The following is a 23,639-nucleotide window of genomic DNA, read 5'->3' on the forward strand; positions in this document are numbered from 1 at the left end:
TAGGGAGACATGCGTCATTAATCAACATGTGTGAGATGTACATTGGTTCGGTCTGGTAAGGCGGGACAACTCAACGTGGGGGCTTCCAGGTTAGAAGTAGATAAAAGACATAAGGGTGCATTCTTTTGAGTCCTGATCAGCCTTCCACTCAATACACAACTTAGTCTGGCTCAGTGAATCTGCATTTTTACATAAACAATAGGGCAAAGGAAGCAATCAGATATGCATTTGTCTTGGGTGAGTCTCACAGGGATGACTTTGAGTTCTGTCTGTCCTTTGTCCACAGAGAATTTCCTTGTGGATGAGGATCTGTGGCAAATTGTGAGGCAGGTATGTAGCTATGTTATTTACGAATAAAATGGGAGGCAGGTTTGCCTGACATAGCTCCCAGTTTGACTTTTCCCTTGGCTTAGTGATTTATTTTCCTTTCACATAACCACAGACGAGAATGCCATGGAGAGGGGCCATAATAGGCACTGAACGTCAGGAAAGCTGGCAGGGGAGTCAGATATGGCTCCAAGTCTGTTCAGTGGTCTCCACAAGGCTTCCACAAAGACCAAAGGTTTCACACTGACTTATGATACCCAACACAAGAGAACCAACAGTGTGGGCAAATTAAGTCTATGGTTTTTTATGAGTTATCCCATAATGAAAAGTCTCTCACAGACTGAAAAAATGGTCCATATCAATCAAATCACAATATTTAAGAAAGCCATGACCAATTTGCTTAAGATTGCTCCTTCAGCTGCCCCTCTTCAGCATCCCTCGCATAGAAAGAAAAAGCATTAGTCAAAAAGATTCAGATGAACACTGCCCCGCTTCAAGACAGTCATGGCACACCAGACACAAAGCAGTGATTCACCTGTCATTTGTTTCCAGTTCTTCCTTATCAGCCCACACACTGTCATACATGTGGAATCAAACAGTATAGCTTTTTTCTTTTTTTTTTCTTTCTTAGTAGAATCAGAGTCTTTTAAACAGGGATAACTTTGACAGGTGAATGACTGAAGGAGAAAACAATGCTTTATCTGCAACACTCTGTCGTGGTTGCAACAGATCTCTTTCCTACCTCCTACTTTAAGTAAAAATTAAATAGTCTCCCTGTATGTGCCAGTTTCCTATACACACAAGAACATACAGGAAGTTAATATATGATAAAGATGACATTTTAAAATTAGTGGGAAATGGATCAAATAGAGAAAAGTAAATCCCTTAAGGGATAAGCAAATGGTGTTTGGGAAACAGATTAGCCATTTGAGAGGGGAAATTTGCATTCATAACTCAAGTTCAGACTTTATAACAAAACAATTAAGCCTTTCAAAACATATCATGAAAACTAGAAACCTCAAAGACTATACATTTCATTATATTTAAAATGACATATGACATATATATAAAATACATAATAGGCAAAAATGGTTAATCTCAAATATACAAAAAGTTATTAATACTAGGAAGAATGAACAGTCAATAGAAAAACAGTCAAAGAACACGAAAAGGAAGTCACACGCTGACACACACAAACACACACACACACACATACACTTCCACAAATGCCCAGTAAACAGATGAAAGCTCAATCAACATCAAACAGGACATGGTTTTTGCCCATTGGAATTAGCAATACAGTGTTATCAAGTATGGAAATATTATTGTGCATTGTGAATGGAAGAGTAACCAAAAGAGACCTTCCAGAAAGCAGTTCCTGCTTTTACACAGCTATTCCACTTACAGGTTTTTACCCTAAGGATAAATTACCCATGTGCTGAAAGACATATGCACCAGAGTGTTCGCCTGTTATTTATAATGTTAAAGACATATAAACCAAATGTCAATAAATGCAAGACTAGGTTAAATAAACCATGATATATACATTCTCTTGTATGTGCAGCTATTAAAAATTATGTAGACCTATATTTGATGCCATGGAAAGATCCTTAGTTGATCGAAGAAATGCAATTATAGAACATTATGTATATGATCCTATTTACGTAAAAATGTATTCATATCTATGCACATATACTCATATGTAGAGACGACCAGAAGATTGTTTACAAAACTGTTAACATTAGTTATTTCTGGGTTCTGGCATTGCAGGTGATTTTTACTTGTCTGCACTTTTTTGTATCATTCCAGTTTTGAAGGGGTTTATTTTTTCAATGAGTATGTGTCATTTTTACTAAAACAAAGATCTTTTTTCTAGAATGATGCTAGTTTCATCAAACAAGGATATCAAAAACAAAAAGAGGCTTCTCTGCTTTAAGAACAAATCATAGGAATAATCGTAAAGTAGTTGAGGTTTTTCTCCAGTTTCCTTCTTATTACATGCTCAGCTGGTCACTCTGGAATTGTCACTCTCAACTGATGAACTGCAGGGTCTCAACTGGTGGTCAATCAACTCCTATTGAAGACATTAATAGATGTTAGTGTTTCATTGGTGATATGGTTTGACTGTGTTCTCACCCAAATCTCATCTTGAATTATAGTTCCCACAATTTCCATGTGTTGTGAGAAGAACCTGGTGGGAGGTAATTGAATCATGGAGCTGGGTCTTTCCTGTGCTGTTCTCATGATAGTGAATAAGTCTTGTGAGAGCTGATGGTTTTTGGTTTTTTGGTTTTGGTTTTCTTTTTTTTTTTTTTTTTTTGAGATGCAGTCTCGCTCTGTCACCAGGCTGGAGTGCAGTGGTGCAATCTTGGCTCAGTGCAACCTCCACCTCCGGGGTTCAAGCAATTCTCCTACCTCAGCCTCCAGAGTAGCTGGGATTACAGGCACACACCACCATGCCTGGATAATTTTTGTATTTTTTTTTTCAGTAGAGACAGAGTTTCGCCATGTTGGCCAGGCTGGTCTTGAGCTCCTGACATCAGGTGATCTGCCCGCGTTGGCCTCCCAAAGTGCTAGGATTACAGCTCGTGAGCCACTGGTTTTATAAGGGGGAGTTTCCCTGCACAAGCTCTCTGCTTGCTGCCATCCATGTAAGACATGACTTGCTCCTTCTTGCCTTCCACCATGATTTTGAGGTCTCCCCAGTCATGTGGAACTGTGAGTCCATTAAAACTCTTTCCTGTATAAATTACCCAGTCTCAGGTATGTCTTTATTAGCAGTGTGAAAATGGACTAATACAATTGGCAACAAATGAACCAGGAAGCTTAGGCCACTCCTGGCCGTTTCAATACTTCTCCCAACTTGCTAAACTTAGTGATTTCTGTGTTACTGTATTACCACTGATTAGACTCTAGGACATGCAACAGTCATGACTTCTTTAGTTAATGGCAATTTCACAGATTTACATAGCTGTGAGTACCATAATGTTAACCACAACTATTCAATGTTGAGTCTCTTATCCCTAGATATTTGTTTACAGCCTACTTCCAATTTGTGTTTATAAACTGGATGTGATGGAGTTTTTTTCAGTCCTACCTACTCAAAATGTTATCTGTGGACTGATACCAGTCCATAAACAGATCACAAACCTGCAAGCGATAAACAGATATTTAAAAGTACTTAGAAACTTTTATAGCAGTTTGAAAGAGCCATTTTATCCTGTAAAACCAAAAATAAATGAATAAAAGAAATGAGGCTTTTCTATGCTTTTTGAAAATTTCACTTTTCTAGTAATTGTTTTTTATAAAAGAATCAGTCCATTATAGAATTTTAATTTCCAATTTTTAAAAAACGGCCCTTATTTTTAAACTCATCTTTCCTCTACAAGCTGGCTTATTATAACTTATGCACAGAGGCGTAAATATGGTAGTGTATTAAATTTCCTATCTCTGCCATCACAAATTAGCAGCAATTTCACAGTCTAAAACAACACAAACTTACTATCTCACAGTTCTGTAGGTCAAGCACCTGGATGGGCTTGGCTGGTTTCTCTGCTTAATTTCACAATACCAAAATCAGGGAGTCAGTGAGCTGTGCTCTCGTCAGGAGGCTGTGAGAAGAACCTACCTCAGAATGCATTCAGATGGCTGGCAAAATCCAGCTCCTTACACTTGCAGGACTAAGACGCCCACATCCTTGCTTGCTGTCAACTAACAGCCACACTCAGCCAAAGGTCTCTCTCTAGTCCTTGCACACAAACCCTACATCTCAGAGGCAGCAATGGGGCATTGAATCATTGCCTCCAGCTGTAGATTATTCTCTGCTTTTAAGGGCTCATGTGATTAGATTGGGCCTGCAGGGAAATCCAGAATAAGCTCCCCTATTTGAAGGTCCACAGCTGAATGACATCTGCAAATTTCCTTTACCATGGAAAGTAATGTATACACATGTTTCAGGGATTAGAGCATTAATTAATATCTGTGGCGGTCCAAAAGTCCTCATGTATTTGCTTCTTCACCTGGGGAACCTGAAAGCTAAAGCCAAAAGAATGAAGGCTACAATGACAGAATGAGACAGAAGTGATGGGGAGGGCAAATCAAACTCCTACAGGCAGCCGCCTGACTGGGCCCTGGGAAGGTCAGTACTGTCGGTCTCATTTGTCCTCACAGTGGGATTGACTGCTTACTGAGTCAGAGCTTCCTGCTGACTGCACAACCAATGAGAACGCGTGGTGAAGACAGGCAGGTTGGGATGGCATGCATGGGAAGGCTACCTCCCACTAACCATGGAAGGCAGGCAAGACACAGGACAAGGATGTACACACAAGACTGAAAGAAATGAAAAACAGAAGCTGGTACTTGTGAAGAAAAAGATGAAGAAACAAAAAGCTGCCTATGGTCTTAATCCACAGGAGACAAAGTCATGAATAACTAAGGTCTTTAAATTTCTTCCGAATAGAAGAGGAAGGTTGGAGCTCCTAGAAAAGGAGAACAAAGACTGCCACAGCCTCAATCCAAAAAGCACTCCAACAGTGGGTCCAATCCTGGCGTTCAAGAACGCTGGTTATTATTGCTTCTCTTCTATGTCATCACAGATCTCCCTCCTTCATTTCCCAATGTTCTCCGCTTTAGGCTGTCACTTTGAAGACCAACTTTGAAATCAACAAGATCTTATCCCTTGACTTTCACCTTCTGATTTTAAATCAAACTTTAAATTTAAACAAAAATGTATTTACTAAACTTTTTTTTCTTTTTTTTAAGACCATAGTCTTGGTCTGTTTCCCAGGCTGGAGTGCAGTGGCACGATCTTGGCTTACTGCAACCTCCACCTGCTGGGTTCAAGCGATTCTCCTGCCTCAGCCTCCAGAGTAGCTGGGATTACAGGCGCCCGCCACCACGCCTGGGGTTTTGTATTTTTAGTAGAGATGGGTTTTCACCATGTTGGCCAGGTTGGTCTTGAACTCCTGACCTCAGGTGATCCACCTGCCTCGGCCTCCCAAAGTGCTGGGTTTACAGGCGTGAGCCACTGCGCCCAGCTTACTTTTTTCCCCATTTTATACTGCAAACCTCTAAATCTTTTACCACTACTTGTTAAATGATAGAAATCTAAAAATTGATTTTACCACAGGACTTTCCTCAACCCTTTACATTGACAGGACAAAAGAGCATGACTAACTACAGAACTCTACCCTTGGCCCACCATCCAACATTTACATCCATCATTTTGCAACTTTTTTTTTTTTTTTTTTTTTGAGACGGAGTCTCGCTCTGTCGCCCAGGCTGGTGTACAGTGGCACAATCTCAGTTCACTGCAACCTCCACCTCCCGGATTCATGCCATTCTCCTGCCTCAGCGTCCCGAGTAGCTGGGACTACAGGCGCCCGCCACCACGCCCAGCTAATTTTTTGTATTTTTAGTAGAGACGGGGTTTCACCATGTTAACCAGGATGGTCTCGATCTCCTGACCTCATGATCCGCCCACCTCGGCCTCCCAAAGTGCTGGGATTACAGGCATGAGCCACTGCACCCGGCCTTGCAACTTCTTTAAATAGAATTCTTTGCCAGATAGAAACAACTCACCAAAATATTAACAGCTTCATTGCCCTGCTGGAGTTTTGAGAGTTGGTTTTTTTTTGGTTTTGTTTTTGCCTGCTTATTTTCCCCCTTCATGTGCATCTGCCACCAAGTGCCAGAATCAAGCCGGCTTAGTCTAGGCTTTGTAACTGCAAGGTTAATAGTCAAAACTGGTTGTACTCGGTACAAACCACAGTAGTCTAGGATCTACTCAACTATACCTTAGATGAAGGTATAGGTAGTGGGTATATGAAGCGGGTAGGGCCCACAAGGAAGCAAGTTATCAGCCCTGCATAAATACTCAAGGTTGTATGTGTTTTAGGAAACGGAGGTGTGAGGGTGTATAAGCAGCTACCAGCTGGTTGCTTCACGTCTCCATTCTCCACATTCTCCATAATCATTCTTGCCAAGACTAGTTATAGTTTCAATTCCACTGGTTACTTTTTAGTCCTTACCATACTTAACTTCTGAGCTGCACTAGACACCAATGATCACTTTGTCCTTGAAAGATTTTCCCCTTGCCTTACCTAATACTTTGTTGCAGTTTCCCCCTTCAGCCACTTAAGAAACACTTGAAGCCAATGCACTCCTTTTTGCATTCCAAGCATCAGAAGGCTTCCAAACTAGCAGATTCCAAGTACCACCTCTGACCTAGCAGCTTCTAAACTGAGTTAACTCAACATCCACTGTTTGTTCTTTCAGTCTTCAAGCACGAATTGTGATGCTTTTGAAAAAGGTTAATAAATTCTTTGGTTTGGTGCTTCTCCCTTCAAAAAGTGGAGCTTAATTTCCCTCCCCTTGTGGGCTGGATTTAGAGACTGATTTCTAATAAATAGCAGAAGTGACAATGAGACTAGAACACAAAAGCACTGTGGCTTGGGGGTCAGGGGGCAGGGAGCAAAGATCCAGCTGCCATGTCACAAGGACACAAGCAGCCCTGTGGATAGGTCCACATGAGAAACTGAGGCCTCTGGCCAAAAGCCATACAAGTTAGCCACCTTGGAAGTAGGTCGTCCAGGCTCAGTGACACCTTTGAATAATAACTGTAGCACCAGAACCAATCCCAGCTACACTGATCCCAAACCCACAGATATGAGATATAAATGAGATAGGAAATGTTTGAAACTCACTGTTCGTGGTGATGTTATGCAAGAATAGGTAACTAAAACACTAGTATTACCAATAATCTGTATTGTGTCCTAACAAGCATTGTTTTTAACTCCTAAGTAGACCTCGAATAATACAAATAATACAAATGCCAATCTTAGTTAATCACTGACTGGTATTCTTTGGAATGAATCTTTAAAAAGCAAAAACTAAATGACTGGACTTTTAATTATAACTTTATCACATTTTATTTAAGATGGAGTTTCACTCTCTGTTGCCCAGGCTGGAGTGCAGTGGCGTGATCTTGGCGCACTTGAACCTCAGTCTGCCTCCCAGGTTCAAGCGATTCTCCTGTCTCAGCCTCCCGAGTAGCTGGGATTACAGGCGCCCGCCACCATGTCTGGCTAATTTTTGTATTTTTAGTAGAGACAGGGTTACACCATGTTGGCCAGGCTGGTCTCAAACTCCTGACGTCAGGTGATCCACCCACCTTGGCCTCCCAAAGTGCCGGGATTACAGGCATGAGCCACCGCACCCGGCTATAATTTTAAATGGTTTATGGCTCTGATACTCTGGGTCATATACATGTAAACTACCCAATATATATTTGGCTAAAAATACATATTTTATGTTTTCTAAATATAAATTCTCTCACTTATTTTTGTTCTCTTCCCTTACTAAACTTCACTGATAAGAAAAGAGCTAAGGAATCTGAGGGACACAAGCATCAAAACTTATTCTAAAGCAGAAAGACTACTTGATGCCAGCCTAGGCAATATAGCGGGACCCCATCTCTATAAAAAATAAATTAGCTGGGCATGGTGGCATGCACATGTAGTCATAGCTACAAAAGGAGGCTGAGGCAGGAGGATCACTTGAACCCAGGAGATTGAAGCTGCAGTGAGTCATGATTGTGCCACTGCGCTCCAGCCTGGTTGACAGACTGAGGTCCTGTCTCAAAAAAACAAAAAACAAAAGAAGCCCTCACATAGCTAGTAAGTAGTGGATCCAGATTCAAAGCAGTCTACTTTCAAAGTCTGTGCTCATAATCACTACGTTATGCTGCCTCTCATAGTATATACATCTGATCACACTTTAAGAACATCACAATAGGTAGAAGTTCTCAAATCCATCAGTATGGTTAAATAGTCTACTGCTTGGTCAATATTTCCTTCCATGGCATTAGTTAACTACCAAGTTTTATGCAGTGAGCAAAAGGTCAATATGTATACACACACACACACATACACATATATGGACAGAAAGAACAATGTGACTACAATCTGTCTAAAAATATCCACCTGTTACCATATAAAACTTCATACACACTTTGGGAGGCCAAAGCGGGCGGATCCCGAGGTCAGGAGATCAAGATCATCCTGGCTAACAAGATGAAACCCTGTCTCCACTAAAAACACAAAAAATTAGCTGGGCGTGGTGGCAGGCGCCTGTAGTCCCAGCTACTCGAGAGGCTGAGGCAAGAGAATGATGTGAACCCAGGAGGCGGGGCTTGCAGTGAGCCGAAATTGCGCCAAGGCACTCCAGCCTGGGCAAAAGAATGAGACTCCGTCTCAAAAAACAAACACAAAAACATCATACAAATTTAGACATGGCCAGGACCAAAATACAAACTCAGCTTCTCTCTTCCCCAGTAAAATAGTTAAGAAAAGGCTTTGAAGTTAGGCATCTTGGATTCAATTCTCCCCCGTTTCCTTTAGAGGATATACTAGATGGCATATACATAAATAGCAGACTTCCAGTGAACTATCTATCTATAAGTAGCTCTATAATATGTATGGCTGGCTGGGTGCAGTGGTTCATACATGTAATCTCAACATTTTGGGAGGCAAAGGCAGGAGGATTACTTGAGCCCCTGAGTAAGAGACCAGCCTAAGCAACATAGTGATATCCTGTCTCTACCCCAAAAAACAAAAAACAAACAACAACAACAACAAAAACATGGCACGGGCCTGTAGTCCCTGCTACTTAGGAGGCTCAGGTGAGAGGATCACTTGAGCCTAGGAGGCAGAGGTTGCAGTGAGCATGATCATATCACTGCACTCCAGTTTGGGTGACAGAGTGAGACCCTGAGTCAAAACAAAACAAAACAAAACAAAACAAAAAACACACCATCATGGCAAGTATATGATTTACAAATTGGTGCTTAGACCTCTATACTGCAATAATGAACATATCAACTTCTACTGTGTTAACTTCAAAACAAGCAAACAAAAGTCATTAATCCAAATCATATTGGGAGATTTTTATTAACTTAAATTGACATTCTTAATTTTGTCTACAAGTCCTTGCTAATATGCCTTTATTTGCAACAAACCTACAGGTGTTTCATAATATGACAGAATCATGAAGACTTGCAGTTCATCAGTGTTTCCTAATGATTAAAACAATGTTCAAATAATTACGAAGTTACTTCATCAAAATACTTAGAAGAATATTCTGAGGAGTGTTTGAAAGCTCTGTTTATAAATAGTGACTGATACATTTATGTATTTGGTGCTGAGGATAAACACTTTTTACATAAAACAGTTTTAATATACTGCTCTACTAATGAGGCTAGTTATTAAATATACGGTATTTTAACACTAAAGAATAAAGCTTTATCTTCACATTTATCTTATTTATAGGACTCTTATCAATGAAGAACTTTGTATCCAACAATAAGAAACTGGCAAATTGCAAGTTATGTTTTGTAGGAGAAGCAAAAAAGACTGACTGCGACAAAAGAAGATAACTGCATTATACATGCTTCGTACAAACAGTCCATTCTGAATGGTACAATTGAATGCAGACCAAATCCTTTTAAATTTTGTGTGCCTAGATGGCAATTACAGTCTCCACACACTAAAAAGAAAAAGAACAATAACACAGAACACAGTATTCTTAATGATTATAGCGCATTTAACACCTTCAGTCATCCACTGGGTTTTCAGATCATATTGGCAACTGAAATTTCACATCCACATGCGCTTGCTTCGCTAAGGTCACTATTTCAGAGAGCTTTACAACCTAAAAGAAAAGAACGAAGAAGTTTCACAAAAAGGTTAATTCAGAACTACGGGGCAGTGCAAAATTAATGTACACTCAATCTTTTCCATTTAAAACATCTGGGCTATTCTGACATCACTATAAATCACATTACATTTTTATAAGCAAATGACACTCTCAAAAGATAATCAAGTCTGACACTCTTCATAGCCCAAACTTCAATTAAATACTTTCTGATTAAGATGTTATACCACCTGATAGGATTATACATATGTATTATATCAGACTATATATGTGTGTATAAAATGTGTGTGTATATACATGTATTCTAAATTTTATCTTAAAGACAGAAACAGTGAGTGTCTCTGTTGGATACTCCACAACTCAAAGCACATCGAAATAAAAATTTGTTTTGCTCTGTCTAAAAAAAGAAAAAAGGAAAAAAAAATTTTTTCTTTTGAAATACGTATACAATCTTAACTTAAAATATTGGGACAGAAGTTTGGGTCTAGTAGTTAGTACTTTACTTTTTGTCAGTAAGTTGATAATTGCTACCCTGAGTTCCAATTCCCTCTACAATCTGTCTAAAAATATCCACCTGTTACCACACAAATCATACAAATTTAGACAGGTCTAAGACTAAAAAAACAAACTCAGCTTCTCTCTTCCCCAATAAAATAGTTAAGAAAAGGCTTTGAAGTTAGATATCTCGGATTCAAATCCCCCCTCTGATGCTTATGACATATAACCTTGAATAAGTTAACTTATCTAGCCTGTTTTTCCATCTGTAAAAATGGAAATTTTATCACCAAACTCATATTAAATGAGATAATCCTTGAAGAAAACAGCTTAACATTGCACGCATAAATACTCAATAAACGTTAGTAACTGCTAATATCATCATCATCTCATCCAATATTATTGTTATGACTTCTATAATCTCCCAGTCAATAAAAACACTGTAGTCACAACTTAAATCAACTGTTCCACTTTTACCTCTCACGACCTATTTGATCAAGGTCCGGCTGGTTCTTCTTCTTCTTTTCCATGTCCTCCAAGCTTTTCTTTTTTTTTTTTTTTTGTGAGATGGAGTCTCGCTCTGTCGCCCGAGCTGGAGTGCAGTGGCCGGATCTCAGCTCACTGCAAGCTCCGCCTCCCAGGTTTACGCCATTCTTCTGCCTCAGCCTCCCGAGTAGCTGGGACTACAGGCGCCCGCCACCTCGCCCGGCTAGTTTTTTGTATTTTTTTTTTTTAGTAGAGACGGGGTTTCACCGTGTTAGCCAGGATGGTCTCGATCTCCTGACCTCGTGATCCGCCCGTCTCGGCCTCCCAAAGTGCTGGGATTACAGGCTTGAGCCACCGCGCCCGGCCAAGCTTTTCTTAATTCAAGCTTTCATTCCAAAAAAGTGCACTTTCAGAGGCAAGTTATAACCTATTTATTACCTTTACCTTTTCTCATATCTAAGTATTGCACTAGATGGACTCCTACTATCTCTCCTTTCTTCCCTTCAATATATCCTACATCTCAAAGTCAAAACAGGCTTTCTGAAATATTTTCTCCTACTATTCCCTTGATTAAAATCTTTAATTTTAACTCAGATTTAAGTTTAAATTCTTCTGTCTCTAAACTAGAGTTAAATTTCATTTACTAGTAAGTACTTTCCCAAAGAAGGACATAAGACTTTTATTACTTTTGTGAAATGACATCACATTAACTCAGCAAATTCAAGAGTCTGGCTAAGTGTGGGGGCTCATGCTTGTAATCCCAGCACTTTGGAAGGCCGAGGTGGGTGGATCATATGAGGTCAGGAGTTCGAGACTAGCCTGGTCAACATGGCAAAACTCTCTCTCTACTAAAAATACAAGGCCAGGTGCGGTAGCGCATACCTGTAATCCCAGCACTTGGGAAGGCCAAGGCAGGTGGATCACAAAGTCAGGAGTTCGAGACCAGCCTGACCAACATAGTGAAACCCGGTCTCTACTAAAAATACAAAATTAGCCAGGTATGGTGGTACATCCTGTAATCCCAGCTACTTGGGAGGCTGAGGCAGGAGAATCGCTTGAACCTGGGAGATGGAGGTTGCAGTGAACCAAGATCACACCATTGCACTGGGCAACAAGACCGAAACTCCGTCTCAAAAAAAGAAAAAAAAAATTAGCTGGGAATGGTGGCACACACCTGTAGTCCCAGCTACTCAGGAGGCTGAGACACAAGAACCGCTTGAACCCAGGAGGCAAAGGTTACAGTGAACTGAGATCATGCCACTGTACTCCAGCCTAGGAAACAGAGCAAGACTCTGTCTCAAAAAAAAAAATTCAAGAGTCTACTATTGATTAAGCTATAGAGCCCAAAGAGTGTTTGAGTGTTCAATGAAATGTCTATAAACATAATGGAAGGGAAGACAATAAAAAACTCTCATCTCGGCCGGGCGCGGTGGCTCACACCTGTAATCCCAGCACTTTAAGAGGCCGAGGCGGGCGGATCACGAGGTCAGGAGATCGAGACCATCCTGGCTAACACAGTGAAACCCTGTCTCTACTAAAAATACAAAAAATTAGCCGGGCATGGTGGCGGGTGCCTGTAGTCCCAGCTACTCGGGAGGCTGAGGCAGGAGAATAGCGTGAACCTGGGAGGCGGGGCTTGCAGTGAGCCGAGATTATGCCACTATACTCCAGCCTGGGAGACAGAGCGAGACTCCATCACACACACAAAAAAAAGATAGGGAAAAAAAAATTCTCATCTCTCTGTATCTACTATGAAGTGTTCTCTGATACACATTATTGTTAAGTAAAAGAAACAAAGTATACATTACCATTAAAGTGGGAAAAGGGAGACACACACACAAAGTCTCCCCTTATCCACAATTTCACTTTCTACAGTTTCAGTTACCTGCAGTCAACTATGGTCCAAAAATTTTAAATGAGAAATTCCACAAATATAAAGTCATTAAGTTTTAAACTGTGTGTTGCTCTGAGAAGTGTGATGAAATCTTGCACCATCCTGCTCCAAGCGAAATGTGAACCATCTCTTTGCCCAGCGTATCCACGCTGTATAAACTACTCTTCCATTAGTCATCAACATTATCTGCTCTCGACATCCAACTATCAACATTATGGCTCAATGATCCAGGATGAACCAAAGCAGATGATTCTCCTTCTGCTACACCATTAGGTCAGTAGTAACCTAACACTATGTCACAATGCCTTCATCATTCACCTCACTTCATCTCACCAAGTAAGCATTTTATTATCTCATTATCACCACAAAGGTGAGTAGAGAACAGTAAGATATTCTGAGAGACCACATTCACATTTGTCACAGTATATTGTTATAATTGTTCTACTTTATTATTATTAATCTGTTACTGTGTCTAATACATAAACTTTATCAAAGGTATGTATATATAGGAAGAAGCATAGTATAAACAGGGTTTGGTACTGTGATTCAGGCACCCCCTGGGGGTCTTGCAACACATTCCCTGCAGATAAGGGGGGACTACTGTACACATACATAGAGTTATATACATTTAATTAGCTAACGTTTTTAAAAAGTGGCAAGATAAACCAAAACTTTCTTAAAAAAAAAAAAAAAGACAGGTAAAATGGTTGCTTGTTGGGGAAGAAGGAAAGAGGGAAACATATAAAAGCTAGATTCCCTGATAATACCTTGTTCTATACTTTCGACTTCGGAATTATGTAAACATAAAATATAAAACAAAAGGGTTTTTTTTTTAAAGCAATCCCTTTAAAAACAATGAAACTATATCAAACCGAGGCAAAACACACAGAGAATTATTTCACATGAATTTTAAAATCCAGTAAGTTGTGGGACATACCCAAAAGGACAGAAATAAATGCAGATATAATTGCTTTCAGTAATCAGACTGTTGGTATTCTTATTATAAAACTGTCATATCTGTACTAAGGGACAAACCAAATGAATAATTATGATAGTATGGCATGAAAGAAGGCATAAACAGATGTCAGATAAGAAAAAAATCTAGCTGGGCGCAGTGGCTCAAGCCTGTAATCCCAGCACTTTGGGAGGCCGAGACAGGCGGATCACGAGGTCAGGAGATCAAGACCATCCTGGCTAATATGGTGAAACCCCATCTCTACTAAAAAACACAAAAAAACTAGCCAAGCGAGGTGGCGGGTGCCTGTAGTCCCAGCTACTCGAGAGGCTGAGGCAGAAGAATGGCGTAAACCCGGGAGGCGGAGCTTGCAGTGAGCTGAGATCCGGCCACTGCACTCCAGCCTGGGTGACAGAGCGAGACTCCGTTTCCAAAAAAAAAAAAAAGATAAAAAGCTATACTCCTGGACTTGCATTGAAAATACCAGCATGAACTCAAATATCATCTCTTTAAAAAAATACATGTTTTCTCAGACTTGCCACTTAAAAAGCTCAGAAACAATAATCAACCCAGTATCTATGAATACTCTTAAGGCCCAAATTGTGGTCTCTAAATACCATTTGGCCCATTCAAGTTCTGACTCAAGAAATGTAAAGATGAGCCTGAAACATTTTATCATACCAGAGAGAGGACGTGTCAGAAGGATGCAGTTCAGCAATTAACCTGAAGAGAGGTTCCCAAAGGCCAAAGGTTGGAGAATTTCAATCAATCACAACTTATATGAACTGAACTACATCAAATGTTTAAGTCAGAAGTTCAAAACAGTATGCCAGTGGAACACACACGTGCATGTATGTGTACGCACACACACACACACACACCTGAAAACAAAAAGTAAACAAGATACAAAAACAAAACAAAACAAAAAAAAGCCTAGGTCACCTTTATTGGTCATAATAGAACAAACATTATTTTGAAAATTGGTCAATAAAGGCAAACAATCAGGTAATTATCCTACTTTTCCTATGCAAAATAAGTGAAGAATGACAGAATTACAATAGCACCACTTTGCAACACAAACAAAATATTGGATCTAAGCTATGATGTCAATGGCTAGTAATACCACAAAAAGAAATGTTCTAACACTGTATATGTTTTGATGAAATTAAACAACACCTACTATGAAATATTCTTGTTCCCTGCTCCCCAAAATCAAATATGAATACGGTCAAGCCTATAGACTGAACTCCCGGTTTACAGGAAATACAGATGGCAGAGAACAGAGAGAGGGCAGAGATCATAGTAAATGAATGACACCCTAAAGATGCAACCATTAAAATCCAGACTATGAGAAACTTAACAGGACCATCAACCTGGATTTTTCAACAAATAAACCACAAAAAATGCTTTTCTTTTTAAAAGGGGAAACCAACAGATTAAGAAACTTAGAGACATATTAACCAACTGCAATGCAGAGACTTATTCTGATCCTAACAAAGAACTTAAACAAAAGATATGAGAGACTCAGAAATTTCAAAGACTGTATTATTTTTTATAAAACATAACCATAATACCATTACCCCACCTAAAACAAATACACCATTATCAATACCTATATCTTTTATAGATGCATGATGAAATATAAGAAATGATACAGGCCGGGCGCGGTGGCTCAAGCCTGTAATCCCAGCACTTTGGGAGGCCGAGGCGGGTGGATCACAAGGTCAGGAGATCGAGACTATCCTGGCTAACATGGTGAAACCCCGTCTCTACTAAAAATACAAAAAACTAGCCGGGCGCGGTAGCGGGCGCCTGTAGTCCCAGCTACTTGGGAGGCTGAGGCGGGAGAATGGCGTGAACCCGGGGGGCGGAGCTTGCAGTGAGCCGAGATCGCGCCACTGCACTCCAGCCTGGGAGACACAGTGAGACTCCGTCTCAAAAAAAAAAAAAAAAAAAAAAAAAGAAATGATACAATGTCTGGGATTTGCTTGAAAATAATCACAGTTGAAGTAAGAATACAGACAAAACAAGAAACAAGATTGGGCAGGAGCTGACCGTTGTTTAAGATGATCACAGGTATAAGACATTCTGACAAAGATTCTCTCCTTGACCAAACTCTTTTGTTTTTTCAATATATATTTATCGAATATAGATAGATAGATACACACATATACATATATGTGTGTGTGCGTGTGTGTGTGAGAAGAGAGGGTCTCCCTATGTTGCCCAGGCTAGTCTCAAACTCCTGGACTCAAGCAATCCTCCTGTCTCAGCCTCCCAAAGGCTACTCTGAACTCTCTTCTCAACTTGGTCCTAACTTTTTGGACTTCTGTATTGGTCCCTGCATAGTCCAATTTTAGCAAGAATCTTGCTTAAGTCAGTTTAGCCAAGGTCCTCCCTTACCCATAATGCATCCTTTTAGTAACTTTTCATCCACTGCCCCCACCCTCTTCCTTGGTTATAAATTCTCACTTTTCCTTGTTGTATTTGGAGTTGGGCCCAATCTTTCTCCCCTAGTGCAAAACTCCACTGCAGTAGTCTCTATGCTTATTGCAACAGTCCCTCTGAATAAAGTCTGCCTTAACATCTTTCAGCAAGAGTCATAAATAATCGTTTTCTTTAACCATTCATAACACACATAATATTTAGCTGAAGCACAAATTATTAGCTGCATGAATAATTAGCTTCGTTTTAGAATCTGTGTTTATAAATTATCCTTAGATTAACATGGCCCATTTACCATTCTAGCAGCTTCATCCAAGTCATCACAAGCAAGTATTTTAAGTCCGCTTCCTGCTATCAGTGCCTTAGCATCATCGACTCGTGTACCTGTAAATGATTTATGCAAATATAAATGTTTTAAATGCACACACAGAAGCATTTTAAAATGTTTGCCAAAACATGGTACAAGAATGAAACCTCAACAGAGGAGACTTCCATTGTTTAGCATAAATGCTTCTAAACCAAAGAAAATACTGTAAAAACCCAGGTTATCTTATAAAATATTTTGCCTTACAATAATTCTGACTTGCTTAGTAATTGAGGCAAGTCAGACTTCAGGACAAATCGCAACAAATAAAATGTGTATCAAATTATACCAAGCAAAAGTGTAAACATTTTTGCCCCAATGTTAACATTTTTTTAAAACTATAGTTTTAAATTTCGTGTCGTATAATGCTTTCAAAGACACAGCTATTCAAAAACTATGTTTTAATGAACCGAGCTCCATGGAAATGTGAACTTTTAAAGAATCAGGAACAATTGCAAGATACCTTTTACACTCACCTTGTAACCGTACCACAACAGGTATTTTAATTTCCAAATCTTTTAGTGCCGTGACTATACCCTGTGCAATAACATCACAACGCATGATTCCTCCAAATATGTTGACCAGAATAGCCAGTACCTATGAATAAAGTGTTCTGATAGATTAAAATTTAAAAGAAATTTAAATTCTTTTCCCCCCAAAATACTAGTATATGTGCTTCATGATAAACATTAATTTGATAGAAAGATTTTCAGACCAAACCACCATACCCTCTTCTGGCTCTCTTTATTGAAGTCTGTGTAGTCCACTGCCCACCAGAACTTATTTCCACCTCCTTGGGTAATTTCAATACCCAGTTCACATTTCCTTCTCTACTATATCCCATATGAACAAGACCATCTAATTCCATTTACTTTCTCCTGTTAAACTTGGCCATTCACCAACATGACTACCCCCAGATCACATTATAAGATAGTCTCACGTGCAAGATCTCCAATTTAGTATTCATCACCTATCATTTCCTCATCTATTCCTGTAGGAAAGGGGCGTGTTGTATGGCAAGAGTAACACCATCTTGAAGCAAAACTGCCATAATGACCAATGTTTGACTCCTGCAGAGCAAGGCCTTCTGCAGCAAGGTCAAGAAACACTGCCTGTAACATAGATAACCCTTAGAAAGAAAAAATGCCTGTAGCATAAATGACTCCTCATAAAGATGTTTACCCAACTTCCCCAATGATCACAAGTTTGACAAGAGGGTCTCAGACGTGACCAGCTGTACACGTGTTACCAAGAAAAAAAGCTCACTATATAAAGGATACTTTCTGGAGGGTGAGTGTGGAGATCCACCATCTTGCAGCCACTCACCCCATAGTTTCTGTTTCTAAGTCTCCATATAAATTTAGTTTCTTTCTGAGAACTGGATTTGCCAGCCTCTTTCTTTGGCCTCTCAGATCCCCTGGCCTCTGGGGGTACACGTGCATAGACTTGCTCACTGCAAAACAATCCCCATCAATGTAACCAACTTTTCACACAAGCAAGGCCCTAACAATCACCCAACTTCTCCTGTATGGCCCTCTCTTGGCTACATTTCACATCCAAATCTCAGGACCTGTTTGGGTCAGCATTCTTTCAACATCAAAATGATAGTTCTGAATCAGTGTTCTCCTATCATTTCCAAATAATCTCATCTTTTAAAAAAGAGGTTTAGTTCACTCAGCTACACCAGGGTTTCTCAAACAGTGAGATTAAAACGGGTTGTAGATACACCAAAACATTGTTTCCCTCAATTCTTGGGGCAGCTAGGAACGTTCTGGGGCAGCAGGAGCTTCAGGGCCAGTGGACTGTGACTACAAGCAATCTTCTCCATCTACCTCCAAGGCCTCATTGAAATATCTTCTGTGAATGCCATGACATGAAAAGGGTTGAGCTATACTATACATTCTTTACCTTACCACTATTATTAGCAGATCTTCAAGAAATGAAGCTCTGGAATTCATATAGACTAGAACTCATAGTAGCCTTTGCCATCTCCCATCTCTCTCCCTCTCACCTCATTCTGGATAGTTTCCATATTCACCACCAGGCACCATCTAGCACTCCAGCCTTAAAGTTCTTGGATCTTTACCAAGACACTTTCACCTGTAGTCAATTTAAACAAATTACTACCATAGATAAATCCTGGGCTAGGCCAGAATGAGTGTCTCTAGAATATTAAATGTATAAATCTCATTCTCTGCTCAACCTCCTTCCCCTTTCACTTTAATGCCTTTTACCTCTAGCTCTATCAAACACTATCTTTTCCTCCTTTTTTTTTTTTTTTTTTTTTTTGAGATGGAGTCTCGCTGTGTCACTCAGGCTGGAGTGCAGTGGCGCGATCTCGGCTCACTGCAAGCTCCGCCTCCCGGGTTTACGCCATTCTCCTGCCTCAGCCTCCGAGTAGCTGGGACTACAGGCGCCCGCCACCACGCCCGGCTAGTTTTTTGTATTTTTAGTAGAGACGGGGTTTCACCACGTTAGCCAGGATGGTCTCGATCTCCTGACCTAGTAATCCACCCGCCTCGGCCTCCCTCAATCAATCTCTAATCTTCAACTCTATCAGCTCTCAATGGATCTGACTTTCTTCACTATAGAGCCTGGAACATATGGCTGAGCAATTCAATGTCACTGCCACCTACATGCTCAATTCTGTCCTACCTATTCCTCTGCCATCCTACTTCAAACTATGCCTCTTTGGATGATTCCAGCCATAGTTTATTCAAGGAAAAGTAAAAAAGTAAAATCTGAAAACAAAACTGGAAACACTAGCATAACCTGAAGAGCAATAACATAATGATTCATCAGCAATCCTCAACTTAGTAGTCTGCCTCATATCTCTAACTCTCTTCATAAGCCTCCTATCCCATGCAAGTGCTCTAACTTTTAGCATACAACCTTCCTTTCTCTAGTAGCACCTCAGGAAAGGAGTAACCACCTTTCCAAAGCTAACTTGGCCAGATAATTATCTCCATCTATTTATTATATTGTATTTCCTCCAGGTCTTCACCCCTCTAGCTACATTCACTCTCTTTATTTTCAAATCTCTTCTCTTCCTCCAACTAGAAACAGCTCATCTTCTTGATCTTCTAAACAAGCAAGAAAACATACGCCACAAAACTCTCCTCAGTCCTACTGCCTTTGACTGATAGCACTACATCCCTTCCACACCTTTGTAAAAAAAAAAAAAAAAAAAAAAAAAAAAGGCCGGGCGCGGTGGCTCAAGCCTGTAATCCCAGCACTTTGGGAGGCCGAGGCGGGTGGATCACGAGGTCAGGAGATCGAGACTATCCTGGCTAACATGGTGAAACCCCGTCTCTACTAAAAATACAAAAAACTAGCCGGGCGTGGTGGCGGGCGCCTGTAGTCTCAGCTACTTGGGAGGCTGAGGCGGGAGAATGGCGTGAACCCGGGAGGCGGAGCTTGCAGTGAGCCGAGATCACGCCACTGCACTCCAGCCTGGGAGCACAGCGAGACTCCGTCTCAAAAAAAAAAAAAAAAAGTCCTGGAAGAGTAATCTCTCCTGGATGTCTCTATTCCCTCAATTCCTCGTCAAATCATTCCATTACAATCTTGCCTATGCCCCCATGTCTTCTACTATTCTTACTAAGGTTCATACTCACCTCTTTCAGTTCTTACTCTGTCTGAATGGTCCTACAGCATTTGACATTATTTTCCAATGCCTTACTTCTCAAAACTCTTCACCTTGGTCCTTCGATGTAACCACTCTCTCCCGATCTGCTCCTATCTCTGTCATTTGTTCTCTGTTTTTCATTTGGGTTTTCCTTCTCTATTCAACCCTTCAACAAGAATGGAGGGGCCAGGTTCCGTTCTTGGTTCTTCATCTCACTTGCATGGATCACCTCACCAACTCCTAAGACTTTATTCTCCACTATAGGAAGTAAAACCCACAATCTTTTCAACCCACTGTCTAGTAGATATAGTCACCACAATCCAAACTTGACATTCAGAAATACCTATTCTTCGACTTTGCCTCTGATAGCATGAAAGGCATCACCACCCAATGATTCTCCCCAGACCAAAGTCCTAACGTTAACTTAACCAACCCTTCTACGGGGTTCCCAGAAAAGAAGAAAAAAAAAAGGATTTAATGACCCTATCTCCCCTATCTCAGAAATGCCTCTAAATTAGGTTTCTTTGTTTCTTTTCTTCATTCTTACTGATATTGCCTTTATCAGGGATCTCTTCCATGACAAGAGAATTCATAATGAATGAATTCTCTTTGAAACTGATCTCTCCTGTCAGTCAGTGTTTCCCTACTCTTCATTTCACTCCCTACTAATCTTCTTTTAAAATTTTCTTTAAAATAAAAAACAAAAAGGCAGGGGATAGATATATGCATTTGTGTATGTGCTGGGGTAGGGAGTTAAAATCCAAACTCCTTAACTATAGATAATAGGATCTTCACAAATGTGGTCACAATTTGCCAACATTATCTCTTATCATTTATCTCAATAATGCCTTATTCTTACACATAAGCATCTTATCACCCCATGAACATAATGGCCCTCTCTGGATTCCATGTCTTTGTATATTTTCTTCCTCTTGCCCTCATTTAATTTTCAAGACAGCTCAAGGTATCATCCATTCAGTGAAGGCCACCCTAATTCTCCCAGTTTTGGCCTGTCTTCTGTTCTTCTGTGGAAGAACAGCACTACTTTTTGTCGATCACCCCAATAAAACTATAAGTAACTTAAGAGAAGGACTCATGTATTTCCAAGTCCAAGCATAGTGACCATCACAAAACATATAGTCACTTCAATGCTATCCACATTGACACCCTGGGTCCGCGTTCTGTTTCCAACTCTGATGCCCATCACGTCAGTCCCCTACAACTCTTCATATACTTTTCTCCATTCTTGCACCTGGGCCCTAAAAGCCATGCTTAGAAAAATAAACAACTAGAATTCTACTTCTAGTTGTAAGTACTCAATTCTAGTAGTAAGTACTCAACAGTTACATAATTAGATTGTCTTTAATACTCTGCTTCTCTGGTTTAAGTCAAAAGAAGCTATAGAAATACAGTTCCAATAAAATGTTTACTTGTTTTAGTAATTACTAAACAAGGGAAATAATGCACATTTTACATCTCATTTTAGTTTAATCCTCTTTGCAAAATTAATAAATATGGAAAATAAGGCTGTAGGCTCAAAGGGAAAGGCAGTGAAGTAAATTTATATTTTAAACAATTCTATGGTCTAACACCACAAATAAAAATATACATTGTCAGCATCATCATCAATAATAAACATTGATTAATGACCTACATATGTACTAGGCATTATACCAGACACTAGGAGAAGCAAGAATTAGTAAGATATGATCCCTATCAATAAAGAATTCTCGGTCTAAATCCAGTAAGAATAGTTCCACAGAGATTATTATCTTTTCGTAAGCCTTACGTTGGCCACACAATAGATACACTCCTTAACAAATATCTAGTGATTAATAATATATATGTCTTTTGAATTATGATACTTCACATCCCTTGTACTTTGATAATCATTAATAAACACGTAGTTCTAAATTATGGCACATCTATAATGACAGATTACACAAACATTAAAATGAGTGTTCAGAAGAGTCTCTTGGTGAATTGCAAAAAAGATACGATAGCAAAAAAAGACTCAAAATACATATAAGACATATATATGAATTCTAAAATATAAAAATATACATTTTTATGTTTTCATATATTTACATGATATAAAAACATATCAAGCCCTGCCCTTACCTTTTTATCTGAAGTGATAAGCTTAAATGCTTCTGTTACTTGATGGACTGTAGCACCACCACCAACATCAAGGAAGTTGGCTGGAGTCCCTCCATGAAGTTTTATTATATCCATTGTGGCCATAGCCAAACCAGCACCATTTACTATATAGGGGAAAATGATTTGTATAAGCAACAAACAGAGAGAAAATAAATTAAACTTAGTAAATCCAAATTAAACTTAGTGAATCCAATTCTAACATAAAAACACATGGTACCTAGGCAGCCTATATTTCCATCGAGGCCAATGTAGTTGAGATTTGCCTGAGCAGCGTCTTTGTCCCTTTCATCTTCCTGGGTCCAGTCCTGTAGATCAAAGATTTTCTTTTGGCGATAGGCTGAATTAGAGTCAAAATTGATCTTTGCATCCATACACAATACTTTGAAGGGAAAAAGAGAAAATGACTTCAATTTCAAGACAGATACAATAAAGTATCAAATAATCAAATGGTCTTTCATTTAGGGAAAAGACACATTTTAACTTTGTTACTTAATGAAAGTATTTCAATTTATGTTCACCATGAATTCAAACTGTTCTTTAAAAAGAGTATTTGGGAATTAAAACTGCCCCATCAAAGTTATTGGGTCTACATCCATACTATGCACTAGATAAAGAAAAAGAAAAGCTCAAAAATATTTTAAATTATTTAAAAATTGTCAAAAATTAACTATCCTTGTTCCTAGCTAACCCCATCACTTGGGCCCCATATCCCATCCCCTCTCTTCTACTCAAAAATATTGCTCCAGCAATTCTGTCTCCCCTACATTATAAACCTGCCTCCCCCTTACCTTTCTATTGGCTAAATCTTGCCAACTTGCTAAAACTGTTTTATTTCCTCACCTTAACAAAGAGGGAAAAAAATCTTTTAACTCCTATCTCTTCCTTACTCTTCACTACACAGCAACTCCTTGAAGATCTGTCTAATTAAAAGAGGGGTCTCAGAACAAGGGTTTCTGGGGAAAAAAAGAAACAGAGGGGTAAGCAAACTATGGCCAAATTTGGCCTGTGCCTGTTTTTATTTCTTTTTGAGACAGAGTGTCACTCTCACACCCAGACTAGAGTGCAGTGGCATGATCTCATCTCACTTCAACCTCCACCTCCCAGGTTCAAGCGATTCTCATGCCTCAGCCTTCAGAGTAGCTGGGAATACAGGTATGCACCACAACACCCAGCT

The 23,639-nt window shown here is 39.7% G+C and overlaps 1 protein-coding gene across 2 annotated transcripts in view; it reads right to left on the reverse strand.

The window, feature by feature from the left end:
- Nucleotides 1–9,256: 9,256 nt before the first annotated feature.
- SUCLA2 (succinate-CoA ligase ADP-forming beta subunit) overlaps nt 9,257–23,639 on the reverse strand; it is a 65,932-nt gene continuing 51,549 nt past the window's right edge. Inside the window, exons 7-11 of one of the 2 annotated variants that reach the window (XM_003913856.4) lie at nt 22,683–22,844; nt 22,427–22,569; nt 17,154–17,274; nt 16,609–16,697; nt 9,257–10,035 (exon numbers count right to left, since the gene is read on the reverse strand). In XM_003913856.4, coding sequence (XP_003913905.1) covers nt 9,961–10,035; nt 16,609–16,697; nt 17,154–17,274; nt 22,427–22,569; nt 22,683–22,844 — 590 coding nt within the window. In that variant the 3' untranslated portion in view covers nt 9,257–9,960. The remainder of the gene's footprint in view (nt 10,036–16,608; nt 16,698–17,153; nt 17,275–22,426; nt 22,570–22,682; nt 22,845–23,639) is intronic. The other variant, XM_009191916.3, reaches the window with a different exon arrangement.

Source organism: Papio anubis, chromosome 15 (genome assembly GCF_008728515.1).
Source record: "Papio anubis isolate 15944 chromosome 15, Panubis1.0, whole genome shotgun sequence".
Taxonomy (NCBI): Eukaryota; Metazoa; Chordata; class Mammalia; order Primates; family Cercopithecidae; genus Papio; species Papio anubis.